At 44.6% G+C, this 19,274-nt stretch overlaps 2 protein-coding genes across 2 annotated transcripts; both read left to right on the forward strand.

Moving 5' to 3' along the window:
* The first annotated feature begins 462 nt into the window (after positions 1 to 462).
* Positions 463 to 2,262, forward strand: LOC120054315 (extensin-like). Its single transcript, XM_039001729.1, has one exon. The coding sequence runs from the start codon at positions 463 to 465 to the stop codon at positions 2,260 to 2,262; it is 1,800 nt and encodes a 599-aa protein (XP_038857657.1).
* A 9,613-nt stretch (positions 2,263 to 11,875) lies between these two features.
* On the forward strand, positions 11,876 to 16,955 carry si:dkey-44g17.6 (guanine nucleotide-binding protein G(I)/G(S)/G(O) subunit gamma-12). The gene is made up of 2 exons (XM_039001985.1): positions 11,876 to 11,974; positions 16,070 to 16,955. The coding sequence occupies exons 1-2, from the start codon at positions 11,882 to 11,884 to the stop codon at positions 16,193 to 16,195; spliced, it is 219 nt and encodes a 72-aa protein (XP_038857913.1). The 5' UTR covers positions 11,876 to 11,881; the 3' UTR covers positions 16,196 to 16,955.
* The last annotated feature ends 2,319 nt before the right edge of the window (positions 16,956 to 19,274 follow it).

The raw sequence follows: 19,274 nt of genomic DNA on the forward strand, positions 1-19,274 counted from the left end.
AACATTAGCCTGGTCCCATATCTGTTTGTGCTTTATAGCCAACTCCTAGGGTCGTTGTATGACAGCACAAACAGCTCTGGAACCAGGCTAGCATCACCTCACTGTTTCAGTTGTCTTTCTGATTGAGATACTCACTTATCAAGTTGGAAGAGGTGATAACATCTCATCACACCTACCTCATAATAGAGATGTTACAGAGTTACAGGTTTTGTAAATAGTAAGCTGTCTGCGTGCTTATAGACATTTCGCAAAGTTACATGACTTGAGAAACAGGATACTAGTATTACCCTGGCTTTGAGAGCTTAAGAGGAGTTGGAAGATGATGAGAGCTGCACCGTGTTCTGTGTCAGTTTGGTGGCAGTTAGTGTGTCATTATTTGCAATAACTACCTGAACAAGAACAAACACAACGTTTCCTTTTGTTACTAACCACCTGAGTTCCTAGACGCTGCCACACACAAAGATGAGCTCTCATCCCTTCCTCAGCCCTCCCCTCGTCAGCCCCCACCCGTCAGCCCTGCCCTCGTCAGCCATCCCCACCTCAGCCCTCCCCTCCTCAGCACTCCCCTCCCATCCTCAGCGCTCCTCAGCCACCCCCAGCTCTCCCCTCCTCAGCCCTCCCCTCTTCAGCGCTTCTCAGCCCTCCTCCTCAGCCCTCCCCTCTTCAGCGCTTCTCAGCCCTCCCACCCTCAGCGCTCCTCAGCCACCCCCAGCTCTCCCCACCTCAGCCCTCCCCTCTTCAGCGCTTCTCAGCCCTCCCCTCCTCAGCGCTCCTCAGCCCCCCCCTCCTCAGCCCTCCCTTCGTCAGCCCTCCCCTCCTCAGCCCCCTCGCCTCAGCCCTCCCCTCCTCAGCCCCCCCTCCTCAGCCCTCCCCTCGTTTGCCCTCCCCCCCTCAGCGCTCCTCAGCCCTCCCCTCCTCAGCCCTCCTCACCCCTCCCCACCTCAGCTCTTCCCTCCTCAGCCCTCCCCTCGTCACCCCCCCCCAGCCCTCCCCTGTTCAGCGTTCCTCAGCCCTCCCCTCCTCAGCCCTCCCATCTTCAGCCCTCCCCTCGTCACCCCCCCCTCAGCCCTCCCCTGTTCAGCGTTCCTCAGCCCTCCCCTCCTCAGCCCTCCCCTGTTCAGCGTTCCTCAGCCCTCCCCTCCTCAGCCCTCCCCTCGTCACCCCCCCTCAGCCCTCCCCACCTCAGCCCTCCCCTGTTCAGCGTTCCTCAGCCCTCCCCTCCTCACCCCTCCCCACCTCAGCTCTTCCCTCCTCAGCCCTCCCCTCGTCACCCCCCCCCTCAGCCCTCCCCTCCTCAGCCCTCCCCTCCTCAGCCCTCCCCTCGTCACCCCCCCCTCAGCCCTCCCCTCCCCACCTCAGCCCTCCCCTGTTCAGCGTTCCTCAGCCCTCCCCTCCTCAGCCCTCCCCTGTTCAGCGTTCCTCAGCCCTCCCCTCCTCAGCCCTCCCCTCCTCAGCTCTTCCCTCCTCAGCCCTCCCCTCCTCAGCTCTTCCCTCCTCAGCCCTCCCCTCGTCACCCCCCCCCTCAGCCCTCCCCTGTTCAGCGTTCCTCAGCCCTCCCCTCCTCAGCCATCCCCTCCTCAGCCCTCCTCAGCCCTCCCCTCCTCAGCTCTTCCCTCCTCAGCCCTCCCCTCGTCATCCCCCCCTCAGCCCTCCCCTGTTCAGCGTTCCTCAGCCCTCCCCTCCTCAGCCCTCTCCTGTTCAGCGTTCCTCTGCCCTCCCCACCTCAGCCCTCCCCTCCTCAGCCCTCCTCAGCCCTCCCCTCCTCAGCTCTTCCCTCCTCAGCCCTCCCCTCGTCACCCCCCCCCCCTTAGCCCTCCCCTGTTCAGCGTTCCTCAGCCCTCCCCTCCTCAGCCATCCCCTCCTCAGCCCTCCCCTCCTCAGCTCTTCCCTCCTCAGCCCTCCCCTCCTCAGCTCTTCCCTCCTCAGCCCTCCCCTCGTCATCCCCCCCTCAGCCCTCCCCTGTTCAGCATTCCTCAGCCCTCCCCTCCTCAGCCCTTCCCTGTTCAGCGTTCCTCAGCCCTCCCCTCCTCAGCCCTCCCCTGTTCAGCGTTCCTCAGCCCTCCCCTCCTCAGGCCTCCCCTGTTCAGCGTTCCTCTGCCCTCCCCACCTCAGCCCTCCCCTCCTCAGCCCTCCCCTCCTCAGCCCTCCCCTACTCAGCCCTCCCCTACTCAGCCCTCCTCAACACTGGCTCAACCCTCACACTTTTATCTCTCTAAAGCCGATGCCAGAACACATGATAGGGGCAGGTTAACAAAAGGATGAGAGACAGTCAAACGCTTCCCTGCAAGTGGTGTCATTTGGCTGTGATGGATACAATAGATAAGGCATAGCACTGAGGCTTAGTGTTGAGATGTGCCAGAGCAGACAGGGTTGACTAAAAGTTCATGATCTGATCTGTAATGCTCAACCATGCCGAGAGGGTATCACTCGCTCTGCAAGCCAAGCAGCAGTCATACTCTCTGAGCTGAGCCTTTGTTTTCAGGTCATCCTGCATGATGACAGCTAGAATGTTTACAGGTGTTTATGAATTGTAGCTGTTCGGGAAAGTATGCCGAATGACGTTAAAGCAAGTAAGAAACATAGAGGAACACATGAAAATGAATGTCCCTCACCACCACCCTTACCAGCTTGTGAGCTTTTCCATTGCTGGGTAGCAAAGAGAGAGAGAACCTGTTTAATTTGCTTAGCTGTCCTGATTGTTCTAAAGTAAGATAAAGAGCCTCTAATGGACCTGGAGAGAGTGTTGCGTGCGAGGCCCTTTTCATTACGCAGCTTCAAGGTAAATGGACTGCATGCAACAGATTTAGTTTGCATGACACCCCTCCTCCCCGTTCCTCCGCCCTTTCTCCTCCTCTGTGTGTTTGTGTGTGTGTGTCTGTGTCTGTGTGTTTGTGCACTGTGTATTAATATTACCAGATGGTGGAGCGTTTCATTGATGTGGCATCTGGTCATACACACTGTGCCAGACAGATTCTCCCTTTGCCTATTCTCCAGACAGACACTCTCTCCTTCTCTCTCTCACATGTCACCCTGTTGCCTGCTGAAAGAATAGTGTGCATAGATGTTCTCATATTTACTGCTAGGCTACATATGACCCCAGTTTTGTGAAGACACTGATAATGATCGAATGAAAAACAAATATGTTGAATGAAGATAAAATATACAGTATGCTTCCTGAAAGGAAATTATGCACATCAATGTCAATGTGTAAACACACCTGGGATCTTGACTTTTGCTCTTTTGCTTGTCATCCATCTATTGACTGGCTCACAGATGTATTATATGAAGGATAAATACACTTCAAAGCAAGACTTAATCCATGGATGTTGTTCACCTTCCCTCTCACTGCAGGGTATACATGCGCTGGAAGCCATAGATGGACTGCTGCTGTGTCTTAGGAAATATTACATCAAAGACATCTACTCACAAAGCTTTGATCACTTTCTGACTGATTGGGAATCTGTCTGTTGTGTTGTGTGGGACAGGCCACACACAGCACGACTCTGAATGTGTGACTCTTGGTGAGATACACTACAGAAACTGAAAGACAAGAGAACCTGATTGCCTTCACATGAAGCCCAGGTGGGAAGGAAGAGACGGAGGAAAGGGTGAGAAAAGAGTCTGTGTGAGACATTATTGTTCTGGGTTTAACTTCAGCCGACCACCTAATTCACTACCTCCCTTCACAGAGCTCTGTGGAAGAACATATATCCCCTGTATATAGCCTTGCTACTGTTATTTTATTGTTGCTCTTTAATGATTTTTTATTGATTTTTTACTTCAGATTATTTTAGTAAATACTTTCTTAACACTTATTTTTCTTAAAACTGCATTGTTGGTGACTCAGTGGCTAAGAACCCTTCTATCCGGTTGAGTAGATTGTAAATAAAACACCTTGTTGTCTCCCTAATGGCACCTCACTATTCCCCATTATACAGTCTGAACAACAAATAACTGCACAGTAAATCTGTCATCATCATTATCACTTAGAATCAATATGGCACCTCTTACGGTCAATACTCAAACCTGCTTGACTGTCATTCCTGTTGCATTGCATCTACAGTTCTTCAGAATTCTGAAATGTTCTTGAAATGTCTGCAGATGTGTTCCTTTCATAGCACACAGCAAATTGGCCAGTGTTAACTAGTCAATCAATCAATCAATCAAGTTTATTTTATATAGCCCTTCGTACATCAGCTAATATCTCGAAGTGCTGTACAGAAACCCAGCCTAAAACCCCAAACAGCAAGCAATGCAGGTGTAGAAGCACGGTGGCTAGGAAAAACTCCCTAGAAAGGCCAAAACCTAGGAAGAAACCTAGAGAGGAACCAGGCTATGAGGGGTGGCCAGTCCTCTTCTGGCTGTGCCGGGTGGAGATTATAACAGAACTATGCCAAGATGTTCAAAATGTTCATAAGTGACAAGCATGGTCAAATAATAATCATGAATAATTTTCAGTTGGCTTTTCATAGCCGATCATTAAGAGTTGAAAACAGCAGGTCTGGGACAGGTGGCGGTTCCATAACCGCAGGCAGAACAGTTGAAACTGGAATAGCAGCAAGGCCAGGCGGACTGGGGACAGCAAGGAGTCATCATGCCCAGTAGTCCTGACGTATGGTCCTAGGGCTCAGGTCCTCCGGGAGAGAGAAAGAAAGAGAGAAGGAGAGAATTAGAGAGAGCCAAGATTTTCAAAATGTTCATAAATGACAAGCATGGTCAAATAATAATCAGGAATAAAAGTCAGTTGGCTTTTCATAGCCGATCATTAAGAGTTGAAAGCAGCAGGTCTGGGACAGGTAGGGGTTCCATAACCGCAGGCAGAGCAGTTGAAACTGGAACAGCAGCAAGGCCAGGTGGACTGGGGACAGCAAGGAGTCATCATGCCTGGTTTGCCGTGACGTATGGTCCTAGGGCTCAGGTTCTCAGAGAGAAAGAAAGAGAGAACGAGAGAATTAGAGAGAGCATACTTAAATTCACACAGGACACTGGATAAGACAGGAGAAGTACTCCAGGTATAACCAACTGACCCTAGCCCCCGACACATAAACTACTGCAGCATAAATACTGGAGGCTGAGACAGGAGCGGTCAGGAGACACTGTGGCCCCATCCGAAGATACCCCCGGACAGGGCCAAACAGGAAGGATATAACCCCACCCACTTTGCCAAAGCACAGCCCCCGCACCACTAGAGGGATATCTTCAACCACCAACTTACAATCCTGAGACAAGGCCGAGTATAGCCCACAAAGATCTCCACCACAGCACAAACCAAGGGGGGGAGTGTAGATCTAGTGTAGATCTTTCAGTTTCTAGTGTTGATTCAATAGTTAAATGAACACTAAAGAGTTCAATTAACATTCAGTGGCATAAAATAACCCCACTGTTGGTGTTGATAACCAGAGTTGAAACAAAACCACACCCATCTTTATTATATTTCCCAGCATGCTCTATTGCAGGTTGATTATTAGAATGATTTGTTTCAATATCTATGTTTTTTATTAATCTTATGTTACTCCAATATAAACATACATTTTTCTAAACTAATCCAATCTGTTAGTAGTTGGACTTGCATCCGTTATTGAAATGGTTATTCCAGTTTAAATACTTTAGTTTATATGTAGTATCATCTTAGTCTTCCCAACCCTGGCAGTCATTCTGAATCCAGGTGGCTGGTGATTTTTTTTTCTCCAAATGTTGGATATCCCCTCTCTGGCTAGATTCCAATATGAGTTAGACATCACTTTGCAAGCCAGCATACTGTGACTTGCAAGGCATGATGTGGCCTGTAAACCATGCATTTCAGGCCACTGTATTAGGCTAAAACTAGGCCATCAAAATAAGATCTATATGCATTGTAATATGCATTGTATTGTCTTAAAGAATTTAACTTGAATTATTAATGATATATTCACTTAGGATCTCACTTGGCAAAGGCCACAGGACTGAAAATGAATGAATGCAACCACCATGTCTGTCAGTAGCAAACACAGTCTTGGGTGGTATTGGTAACTAAAATATTCACTCGAATGGTACCCTGGGAAATATGCAAATAAGGACCAATACTTTATTTGCATAAAATAAGGTGTTGAGTGTGTGTGGTTCTTCGAAGAACCATCCCATTTAAGGTTCTTCTGAGTGTACTATGTTTGTTTTTCTATGGGTGGTGCTTTTACACTAGATCAGAGAGCCTGTGTCTTTTCCCTGCACGGCTAACTAGCTGCCTGCTCTGTCTCCCAGTCCCAGATAGCATCAGGCTGTCTGAGATTAGCACCCATGAGGGTGCAGTTCAACTTTCTTTTTTTTTTTTTTACTCCCGGACCCTATTTTTGGTCCCTCCATTTTGCACATCACCCACTGTCAGTCCGGCAGCGTCAAGCATCTAGTCGCACTGATAACACGTCTGTATTGTTCCTGTGGGGCTCTAATGTCCCCCGAGCCTTGAGAGCTCATTGTACTATCATTGTAGTATCAGGTTTCAGACACATTTTTAGGCCCAGGCTTAAGGCCAAGCCATCTTGTTGCTAGGCAGTTTAGTAGTGCGGAGGATAGATAAAGGACCTGCTTATTCTCTCATGGCCATTGGCCTACCAGTTAGGGACTGGTTTTCCCATTGGCCTACCAGTTAGGAACTGGCGGTTAGGGACTGTGTAACGGTGGCAGGGTTAGCTTCTGATTCAGTAGTAGTGCAGAGGATAGATAGGCTGATAATAGATGATATGAGATTTGTTCTCACAGCTCAGCCAATTCTCTCTTCTTACAATTATCCCTCAATCTCTGAATATAGCTAGTGTCTATTTCACACAGTGTATTAGCAATAAAGTCATTGATAATATCTATAACAAGTAACCATATTAAAGACCATAGTTTTACCAAAGTAGGTCTTAGGTATCTCAACCGTTGATGTGGTTTATCTGTGTAGTAATGTCTAAAGAGAAGCAGGTAGTGTCATAATTATATACACACCACAGGTCAGAGCTCGTCATTCGTTTGACCTCTCAGAAACCTGCTTCTTCTGGTGTAGTGACAACCCACTTGTGTACACACCAGAGTCACACTACAGCAGCCACATTACAGCCACATGAAAGCAGTGGCAGCAGAGGTGCCCACCACCACCAGACCACACATACACGTCTGGGTTGGCAGTGGCGTTTCCCTGTGGCTTTGACACAAGCTGAAAGCTGTTGTCCATGGTCTTGCTAATGCTTCAGTAGGAGTAAAAAGTAAAAAAAGTAAGTTTGACACCAGCCGTGCTGATTGGTCTCAGAGCAGTATATGAATAGTATCAATGATGCAGTGTGCTGTAGTAGATGGCATTACTAAAGACTCCAATCTGTGGTCCAGAGAGGTGGCTGGGTAGCAGGATGGGATGCTAGCTATGGCATTCCTACAGACAATCCCTGACCCTTGGCTGCCTTTCCTGGACAAGAGAGCAAAGCAGGGAGGTGGTCCTATTGACTGGCTATTATTTGTAAAGTGAGAATCTGTGAATCCCTAGACTTAGTCCCCCCAGCACTTCCGACAGGGGTCGCCCAACTGTGGCTATTTCCTTCCCAGGAACAGAGAGTTATTTCAGGGTACATCAGAGGCCTGGGAAGGACCTCAGTGAGTCAGGACTTATGTCCCAAATGGCACCCTATTTCCTATATACGGTGCACTTCTTTTGACCAGGCCCCATAGGGCTCTAAATAGGGAATAGGGCCCTGGTCAAAAGCAGTTTACTATATAGGGAATAGGGTGCCATAGAGCCATAGGGCTCTGGTCAAAAGTAGTGCACTAAATATGGAATAGGGTGCCGTTTGGGAAACAACCAGGCGGTTCCTAGAGGAAAGCCAATCAGCACGGCTGGTGTCAAACTTACTTTTTTTTACTTTTTACTCCTACTGAAGCATTAGCAAGACCATGGACAACAGCTTTCAGCTTGTGTAAAGCCACAGGGAAACGCCACTGCCAACCCAGACGTGTATGTGTGGTCTGGTGGTGGTGGGCACCTCTGCTGCCAGCTTAGCTGTGCCAAGTGGGCCTCTTACAGTATCCTTGTGGACCATGTCCTTAGGTGGTCTGATCAGGTGTGGAGGGTCTATCCGGTATAAATCCTATGAACCCCTGGTCGTGACCATCTAAAAACAGATGCACAATGAAACCCAGCTGTTTCACAGAATGACTCGAAAACTACGTTCCAAATGACACCCTAGTCCCTATTTAGTGCACTACGTTTGACCAAGGGCCATATGGTTCTGGTTAAAAGTAGTGCACTACATAGGGTATAGGGTGGCATTTTAGGCACTCACTAATACTGCACATACTAATACTCTTCTGTACTTTCTTTAAGTAGATATAAGATATGATTAGATTTGAAGCCTCTACAGTTCCTTTTAGTCTGACTTTGGTATTGCCTACAGCATTAACCTGATCCATACAGCTAGCCTCCTTTACTATGACATCACTGAGAGGTCAGACAAAATAAAGGTCAAGACAAAGTAGCACCAACTGAACACACTTCATTGAGTTGACTAGACAAAAGCTAGTTGTTAGTGTTGCACACAGTGGCACTCAGCCCATTGACCCTCAAGCACCTCCTCTTTATGGTCCAAGCCCTAGCTGCTAGCGTCACGTTCAGTCTGGTGCAGACATTAGTTAGACACTAGGTTAGTAGCCCTTGTCTGACCCAGCCCTCCGATTATGGCCTTCTTCCTGTGTTCACTCTACCATCGCCTGGTCAGTGTAGTGGTCTGGCTGTGTTTTAAAACCCACTGTTGCGCAAATAACAGAGATATGCACATTAAACCACTCCTGTGTCTAGCCAAGCCAAGCACACAAAAGGCACTGAGGCAGACATGAGGTTGAAGGGCTCTTGAAGTGTCTCAGAGCATTGAAAGATGAATTAATTCAAGGAAAGCTGCGGTGTGGAAGAGGATGAAGTGTCTTTGATTATTTCAAGATCCTCACGTGAAGGAAAGAGTGTTGAGACTGTGGTTGAGACGGTTGAGAAGTGTTTATTTGTCAGGATACTTTGTTTCTATTCCTATACTTACTCCTTGTGGTACTAAATCTTTATGTTCCTGTCTGTTTGGGTGACTAACCACCTCTGCAGCTCTCTCCTCTTCCGCTTTCTTCTATTTTTAAAACCGGAACATATTTAATAATTTATACTTCAGAGGGGAATTGAACTGGTTGTCTGGCTGGGGATACATCTTCCTGTGAATGAAGGAGGGAGGAAGGGAAAGGAAGGGAAGGAGGAGAGGAAAGGAGTGGGTTGGTAGGGTGATTAGAGAGATGTATGCTTCTGAGGGAGGTCTCTCCATCCAGTTTGTACTCAGCTGCGCTGTGGCTGGCTGCAGATTACTTTGTTCCATTTCAGCTTCCTTCCGTGCGTCTTCCTCCTCCATAAACCTCTCAGCCATTGTAATAGAAGTGCGATCACATATTGATGACCTCAATACGAAGGTTATTGTTGATGCTTCTCAAATGACCTGCATGGTGTGTGTGCGGGCGTGCCAGAGTGTGTGTGTGCGTGCAGTCAGTCTGGATCCACATGTTCCAAGGTGAGAGTGAAACCTGGCAGACTGGTCGCTCTTCTTTAAACAGTCCCAGCACCCGGGCAGTCTCTTTCTTACTACATACTGTACAGACCCACTACAGCCCTGTCCTCTCAGGCAATTTCTTTATTGCTATGGACCAATTAGTGTTGTCACGATACCAGAATTTTTACTTTGATACCGATACCAGGTTTAGTATCATAATACTCGATACCGTCACGATACTCGATTCCAAAACGATACTACAACAAAAAAAGAAGCCATATTAGCCAAAGTCACCAAATGGCACTTGATCCAGACAGATAAACTCAGCTACTGGTCTGTTCAATCGTTGGCCATCTTTTGAGTTCAATACCATTACATTTGAACATTTGTATGTCTTTTTTTTTTTAGACAACCATGTATGCATTAATGAATCAATTATACAATCATACAATCAATTTGTTTTTACCAATCTAACAACAAAACAACATAATGGTATTCATTTATTTAATAGGTAAATATATTGATAAACTGAGTAAATCAAGATGTAGCATAGGTCTTTTCACAATACAGGTGAATGCATATTATTCACTAGGAGTGTGTGCATTGAGTATTGAGCTTGTTTTATCTGATTTCATGGGGCCACAGATGACAAACAATCCCTTCCATTTAGGATCTATTTCAATGGCTACTGCTAGGAGAACATATTATTTCATTGTACTGATCAACAAAATTGATCACCGTGTGCTAACTAGCAAGCTATTACACGGTGTCGCTAACTAACAAGCTAGCTAGTTATCTAACACACGGTGTCGCTCCCCTGCCTCCCACATACCGGAGTAGCTAGCGGGAGGCGGGGAGGCGGGGAGACCGGTAGACAGTATCCTTTGCCCTTGCATGTCGGGCACTGTTTTTCCGCAGTTCTCTTAACGAATGTGAGGGCAGGTGTTCGGCAGGCAAGAGCGAAGGACACTGTCTACTGGTGTTGCCCCTGCCTCCCACTAGCTAGTAAGGAGGACTCCAGTACATAGGAGGCGGGGGCGATAATGCTTGTATTTTCCTTTTGACCCACATTCAAAAGTGTAACACAAGCATGAAGATGTCATGATCGAGGGGGGGCATTTATGCAGGAACCAATGGGATGCTCGAGGGGGGATGTTTATGAAGGAACCAATGGGATGCTCAAGGGTGTTCCTGTATGCCCACATACAGGAACACCCCTAATTGCAGCCCGCAATCACACACTATTGGATTCTACTGGAAACCAGACTGGAAGCGAGGGAGTGAAGAAGTGAATGAGTTTTTGGTGGTGAGGGAGATGAAGTGAATTAACAAAGTTTTTTGTGACAATCAATCAGCTTTGAAATCAGCATATTTTGCAGTATGGTTTGCACAAACAAAGCTAGGGTAGTGAATTGATGTTGCTTCAGCTGTAAGCTAGCAAGGAACATTAGCCTACAATTAAAACCGGAAGCTACCGGTATCGTCTTGCATTGTTCTAGCCTGTATGGACATTGTTTTGTGAACAGTTTCAACACTTCTACATGCCGTGTTGCATTATTGAAGTGTGTTAATTTCTGTGCAGCATGAGTGGGGAGCTAACAATGCAGCCCAGACAGCTCTAGCAATGAATGGAGTGGAGCAGGCACTTTGCTCTTCACGCTATGAAGGGGCTGCATTTATACACAGACTTGATCCTCTCAATCACGTGAGACACATTTGACAGAAGTATCGAATGTTATTTTTTTGTATTGAAATACTACCTAAGTTTTGGTATACCGTGCAATGCTAAGACCAATGCAGACTTCCCATGTTGTGTGTGGGTTGTGCAACCACTTTCATCTATGCCAGTCTGTGCGTGATTATGTGTGTTAGCTTGTTTGTAGGTTGTTGGTTGAGTAGTAAATTGCAGATTAACTTCCGACTGTCACTTTTGGAAAGTTACTCTGGAGAGGAAGGACAGTGGAGTAACAGCTTAGACAGCTTAGACAGCTTGTCAAAGTTCTGTTCCTGGCACTTAACCATCTTGGGTTATTCTCCAACACACCATCTGCTGTACAAAGATGTAAGAAGTGCCTGCTGATGTAGCTGGGATATCTTTTATGAGACTGTTATACAGGGACTGTCTGTTCTGCTGCCCTATATGGATGTACAAATTATGATTTAATGATGGTTTATTGTGCTTTTCTTTAGTTTTTCCAGATAAAGCCACACAGAAAAATTGCCACTACTCCAGAATTGTGGAAGGTATATCCAATATTCATGTATTAATTCATTCATTTATTGTCAGTCATTCTTTTCCATAGTGTTATACAGTACTGAGTCCAGTATGTGTGTTTTAACACAGGTGTGTGAAGACCATCATGTCTTCAAAGATGCAGAGTTCCAATAACATAGCCCATGCCAGGAGGACAGTCCAGCAGCTGAGAATAGAGGCCAGCATTGAGAGGATTAAGGTATGCTTCTCAAACATAACCCATAACTTGAATGACCTAAATAGACTGTACGTATATGATATTACATTTTTCATCCTGCAAGAACTGCCTTCGCTGACCTTCTCTTTAACAATTCCACAACAAATACCTAATACACACAAATCTAAGTAAAGGAATGGAATAAGAATATATAAATATATGGATGAGCAATGTCAGAGCGGCATAGGCTAAGATGCAATAGATTGTATAGAATACAGTATATACACTACCGTTCAAAAGTTTGGGGTCACTTAGAAATTTCCTTGTTTTTGAAAAAAAAAAGTCCATTAAAATAACAGAAAATTTATCAGAAATACAGTGTAGACATTGTTAATGTTGTAAATGACTATTGTAGCTGGAAACGGCAGATTTTTTTATGGAATATCTACATAGGCGTACAAAGGCCCATTATCAGCAACCATCACTCCTGTGTTCCAATGGCACGTTGTGTTAGCTAATCCAAGTTTATAATTTTAAAAGGCTACAGACAAGTCCTCAACTGGCAGCTTCATTAAAAAGTACCCGCAAAACACCAATCTCAACGTCAACAGTGAAGAGGCGACTCTGGGATGCTGGCCTTCTTTTGTCCATTAAATGTGTGCTTTGCTTTCAAAAACAAGGACATTTCTAAGTGTCCCCAAACTTTTGAACATTAGTGTACATACGAGATGAGTAATGCGAGATATATAAACATTATTAAAACTTCTTATGGCTGAGATCCCGTTAACGGGATTGACTTGACAACAGCCAGTGAAAGTGCAGGGCGCCAAATTCAAACAACAGAAATCTCATAATTAAAATTCCTCAAACATACAAGTATTTTACACCATTTTAAAGATAAACTTGTTGTTAATCCCACCACAGTGTCCGATTTCAAAAAGGTTTTATGACGAAAGCACACCATCTGATTATGTTAGATCAGTACCTAGTCACAGAAAAACACAGCCATTTTTCCAGCCAAAGAGAGGAGTCATAAAAAGCAGAAATAGAGATAAAATTAATCACTAACCTTTGATGATCTTCATCAGATGACACTCATAGGACTTTATGTTACACAATACATGTATGTTTTGTTCGATAAAGTTCATATTTATATCCAAAAATCTTAGTTTACATTGGCCCGTTATGTTCAGTAATGTTTTGCCTCCAAAACATCCGGTGATTTTGCAGAGAGGCACATCAATTTACAGAAATACTCATAATAAACATTGATTAAAGATACAAGTATTATACATGGAACTTTAGATAAACTTTTCCTTAATGCAACCGCTGTGTCAGCTTTCAAATTTTCTTTACTGAAAAAGCACACCATGCAATAATCTGAGTACGGCGCTCAGACACAAAAACAAGCCATACAGGTACCCGCCATGTGGTGGAGTCAACAGAAGTCAGAAATAGCATTATAAATATTCACTTACCTTTGATGATCTTCATCAGAATGCACTCCCAGGAATCCCAGTTCCACAATACATTTTTGTTTTGTTCGATAACGTCCATAATTTATGTCCAAATACCTCCTTTTTGTTGGTGCGTTTAGTTCCAAAATCCAAATTGATGACGCGCAGGCCAGACGAAAAGTCAAAACATTCCATTACAGTTCGTAGAAATATGTCAAACGATGTATAGAAATAATCTTTAGGATGTTTTTAACATAAATCTTCAATAATGTTTCAACCGGAGAATTCCTTTGTCTGTAGAAATGCGATGGAACGCAGCTAACTCTCACGGGGCGCGCCTGAGTGAGCGCGTGACACTCTGCCAGACACCTGACTCAATCAGCTCTTATTCCCTCATCCTTCACAGTAGAGCATCAAACAAGGTTCTAAAGACTGTTGACATCTAGTGGAAGCCTTAGGAAGTGCAATATGACCACATAGACACTGTATATTGGATAGGCAAACCTACAAACCTCAGATTTCCCACTTCCTGGTTGGATTTTTTCTCAGGTTTTTGCCTGCCATATGAGTTCTGTTATACTTACATACATCATTCAAACAGTTTTAGAAACTTCAGAGTGTTTTCTATCCAAATCTACTAATAATATGCATATCTTAGCTTCTGGGACTGAGTAGCAGGCAGTTTACTCTGGGCACCTTATTCATCCAAGCTACTCAATACTGCCACCAGCGATAAGAAGTTAAAGTGGCTTTATTAAAGTGACTAGTGTTCCGTTTATTAAAGTGGCCAATGATTTCAATTCTGTATGTAGGCAGCAGTCTCTCTGTGCTAGTGATGGCTGTTTAACAGTCTGATGGCCTTGAGATAAAAGCTGTTTATCAGTCTCTCGGTCCCAGCTTTGATGCACCTGTACTGACCTCGCCTTCTGGATGGTACCGGGGTGAACAGGCAGGGGCTCGGGTGGTTGTTGTCCTTGATGATCTTTTTGGCCTTCCTGTGACATCGGGTGCTGTAGGTGTCCTGGAGGTCAGGTACTTTGCCCCCGGTGATGCATTGTGCAGACCCCACCACCCTCTTGAGAGCCCTGCGGTTGTGGGTGGTGCAGTTGCCGTACTAGGCGGTGATACAGCCTGACAGGATGCTCTCAATTGTGCATCTGTAAAAGTTTGTGAGGGTTTTAGGTGGGGAGCCAAATTTCTTCAGCCTCCTGAGGTTGAAGAGGCACTGTTGTGTCTGAGGCACTGTTGTGTCTGAGGCACTGTTGTGCCTTCTTCACCACACTGTCTATGTGGCTGGACCATTTCAGTTTGTCAGTGATATGTACGCAGAGGAACTTAAAACTTTCCACCTTCTCCACTGCTCTCCTGTCGATGTGGATAGGGGGGTGCTCCCTCTGCTGTTACCTGGAGTCCACGATCATCTCCTTTGACGTTGAGTGAGAGGTTATTTTCTTGACACCACACTCCGAGAGCCCTCACCACCTCCCTGTATGCTGTCTCGTTGTTGGTAATCAAGCCTACTACTGTTGTGTCGTCAGGTAAGGTGGAGGTGATATGATCCTTGACTAGTCTTTCAAAGCACTTCATGATGATAGAAGTGAGTGCTACGGGGCGATAGTAATTTAGTTCAGTTACCTTTGCATTCTTGGGTACAGGAACAATGGTTGCCATCTTGAAGCATGTGGGGACAGCAGACTGGGATAGGGAGAGATTGAATATGTCTGTAAACACACTAGCCAGCTGGTCTGCGCATGCTCTGAGGACGCGGCTAGAGATGCCATCTGGGCCGGCAGCCTTGCGAGGGTTAACACATTTAAATGTCTTACTCACATCAGCCACGGAGAAGGAGAGCCCACAGTCCTTGGTAGCGGGCCGCGTAGGTGGTACTGTATTATCCTCAAAGTGGGCAAAGAAAGTGTTTCGTTTATCTGGAAGCAAGATGTCAGTGTCGGTGTCCGTGACGTGGCTGGTTTTCCTTTTGTAGTCCGTGATTGTCTGTAGAACCTGCCACATACGTCTCGTGTCTGAGCCATTGAATTGCAACTCCACTTTGTCTCTATGCTGACATTTTGCTTGTTGGATTGCTTTATGGAGGGAATGACTACTCTGTATTCTGCCATATTCCCAGTCGCCTTGCCATGGTTAAATGCAGTGGTACGCACTTTCAGTTTTGCGTGAATGCTGCCCTCTATCCACGGTTTCTGGTTAGGGTAGGTTTTAATAGTCACAGTAGGTACAATATCTTCTATACACTTCCTTATAAACTCACTCACCGAATCAGCGTATACGTCTATATTATTCTCTGAGGCTACCCGGAACATATCCCAGTCCGCGTGATCAAAACAATCTTGAAGCGTGGATTCCGATTGGTCAGACCAGCGTTGAATAGTCCTTAGCATGGGTACTTCCTGTTTGATTTTCGGCCTATAGGAAGGGATTGAGCAAAATGGAGTTGTGGTCAGATTTAGAATACATCCCCAGTACATTGGTTCATAATAAGTAGTAAGCAAGTGTATATTTCCACTACATAAACTGTTGAGGATCGATTTAGGGTAGTCAGTCTTTACCAAGGATGTGCATCTCTCAGGGACACAAACTACATTCCTTGGTGAGCCACCTGACTGTTTCTTTGTGTTCATCTGAGGCCGATAGTAACCTGCTGTATGATTCTCTCCCGTAGGTGTCCAAGGCCTCAGCAGACCTGATGCACTATTGTGGAGAACATGCTAAATACGACCCTCTACTCATGGGCATCCCAGCCTCTGAAAACCCCTTCAAAGACAAGAAGCCGTGCACTATATTATAGTAGCGGGACAGCTGAAATTTCTTTGCTTTTTTATTTGTATATTATTTTATAGAGAGAAATATGACATTAATACCGGTACACTATTTGCCTTAAGGCCAGCCCAGCCCCACTCCCCCTATTTCCTTGTGCTTTCGGTTGATTCCCAAATGTTATCCTAGGGCCCATAGGGCTCTGGTAAAAAAATGGTGCACTATATAGGGAATAGGGTGCCATTTTTGGACTCTTATAAACAAGTGCCATTTTGGTAGGATCAGAATCATTGGTGTGCTCTCTCTTCATCAGATACAACTAAGACCAAATAGCACCATGAGCCAAAATGTAACAGGTCATTGGTAACCCAGAAACAATGTTTTAGTTTAGTTCAATCAGTCATGAAAGAATGAAAGCTCATTCTGAGGCTCCTCTCAACAGAGACTGGTGTTCTTTTAGATTGTTATCTCATGTTATGCAGACTAAATACTAGCTTGGTTTAAACTAGGTGTTCCCAACTCTGTAATGTTCACATCAGCCAGAGCATAAATAATGCCAATGGCCCAAAAGTATAAAGCATTGCACTTGCACCACACTCTAGTTAAACCTTTCAGCTCCTGATTGCGTCATCAGTCCCCACACAGTAGCTTCTTTGGGAAACAATCAGTCTAGTTTGTATATTACTGATAAGCCTGTAATAACCCCATGATGTAAATCACCCAGTCCCATGACACAGGAGGACTCTAAAACCAGTGCTGATGGGCTGGTAAGCTATGTCTGTGTCCCAAATGGCGCCCTATTCCCTATAGAGTGAACCACTTTTGATCAGAGCCCTATGGGCCCTGGTTAAAATGTGTGCTCTGAAGGGAAAAGGGTGCCATTTGGGACTCAGACTGTGAATGTCCCGTCACAACAGGAGAGGGTGCCTGTCGTTTTGTAAGGGAAAGCGTATGGCTTGCAGCAATAGCCTCATGAACTGGCAGGTTTAACCAGCATTGTTTTGTTTCTGCAAAGATGTCAGAGATCGTTTCATTTTCAGGTGGGGGTAGATTCGAACTATCCCACTTCTATGTCTTTTGTTATGAAAGAATGACTCTTTAAACTTTAATACTAATATTTATCTCTTGTGAATTTGCCATGCCTTTGCCTTAGAAACCAAACTTTGTGACTTTGCATAGTTGTCTTATTTGTATGTAGTACAGTAGATAGGTAATGTAGCATCAATATGAAGTGTTGCAGATACCATGTAACCCCTTTAAATGATTTTACTAAGCCTTACATTGATGTAAAAGTTGTTGTTCCATAATGATGTCTCTACTTGGCTGAAGGAGAAGAAGTTTTTAAGATCACAATCACGTCTATCCAATGTACAGATGTAGGATCGTAATTTGATCACCCTGTTGTTACAGGACATTTCCTACACAGCAAACTTGCAGTGTTTTTGAGGTTTTAAAAAGGTTCTAAAGTTTGTAATTTTCACTTTAAAATGTCAGATTGGATTTGCCCTAACTAAAAATGTATCAAAAATGTCCATTAATTATAATCCACATAATAATTCACATTTCCTGTTGCTGCAGGATTATTTTCCTGCTGTGAAAAACTGCTCAAATTACGATCCTACATCTGTACCAGCACCAGAGGAAACTGGATGCTAATCTGTTTGTGCTATCATGCCAACTCCTTCACACATTGTAGTGGCAAACAAAGATAAAAACTGGCTTGACAAGGACATCAATGGAGTAAGCAAGAGCACAAACAGATCTGGTACCAAGCTAGAAATGTAAAGGTTTTCTGATTTGTATTTTATTGCCAGTGCTTTTAAAGTGTTTCACTGTAATAACTTTTTATTGATAGATGTACGACTTCTATTCTGACAGGGATTCTGTGATCCAACGTGAAATTTGTGACAACTGTTATTATGATCTCTTCTTGAGTGTGAACATTCCATGTTTACAATAGCTGCTCCATTGTCTTCTTTTCAACTCTCAGAATGGTCATGCGTTGAATAATAATTGTTATTGTGTGTTTGGGAGAATATTTTTTTTTGTCTGTGCACGTGACTGTCAAAGGCAACTCGGAGACCATGGTCGTGTTCATTAGGGCGGACAATAGCAAAACCGAAAACTAAAACAATTAGACAAGTTCAGGTAGTACATACCTGGTTCGCTTTGTTTTCTACCTTATGAACATGACCCAGCTTAACCAGCCAGGGCCTTAGTATTAAAGTAGTCTCGTTTCTACATCTCACTACACCTTTTTAGCCACACTCCTCAAACAACACTATACTAATACTGTGAACAACTGAATCCATACATCCCCAGTGGATGCAGGGAGCACATCTTTGAAGTGCTTGTCGCTATTCATCTGTCAGTATCATTATTGGCAATACAATAAGTTGCTCTTACACCTGTGGGTTAAAGCCTATAATTACTATAGACTGCTATATATAGAGACAGACGGCAGCACCAACTGAAATGTCCCCTCATAGTAGGCTATTTGCCTCCATATTCTGTGTAATCTTGGCAACCTACAATCGAAAATCTCACGTAAAATACTATTTACGTTAAGTAGTCTGTCCACAAGAGATTATATTCTGTGTGGCTTTGAAAGCTCGCTTAAAGTTGCGTGTTCCTGTATGATGTGTTTCTGCACTTGCTTCTTCTCACTGTTATGTCACTGCATTTACATTTACAATAAAAGGCCTGTGGTATTTTGATGCATGTGCTGCATTGATTTTTGCCAACTTAATTCATGTTGCAAATGGATTTTGCAGTTTTAAAGAAAAACATGTTTATTTACCTCTGTGACACATACCGGATGCTAATTTGGTCTCTAGTACATACTGTCTATGTGGATATATTTCCTATTTCAAGTGATTACAATTTTATTCCCAATTTTGCCTTCTTAAATTTAGTAGATCTTAATGAATTTATTTAAATACACAATTTTAATGATTTAGTAGTGATTTGTAAATGCATCTGGCACAATAAAAAGTGTGTAGAAAAAAATACTTGTCTTACAATGATTATCAGATACATTTGAACAAGTGGAGAGGATAGATTGTTGAATTGTCACAACCACTAATAGACTAGCTAGTGCCACGTCAGTG

Source organism: Salvelinus namaycush, chromosome 10 (genome assembly GCF_016432855.1).
Source record: "Salvelinus namaycush isolate Seneca chromosome 10, SaNama_1.0, whole genome shotgun sequence".
Taxonomy (NCBI): Eukaryota; Metazoa; Chordata; class Actinopteri; order Salmoniformes; family Salmonidae; genus Salvelinus; species Salvelinus namaycush.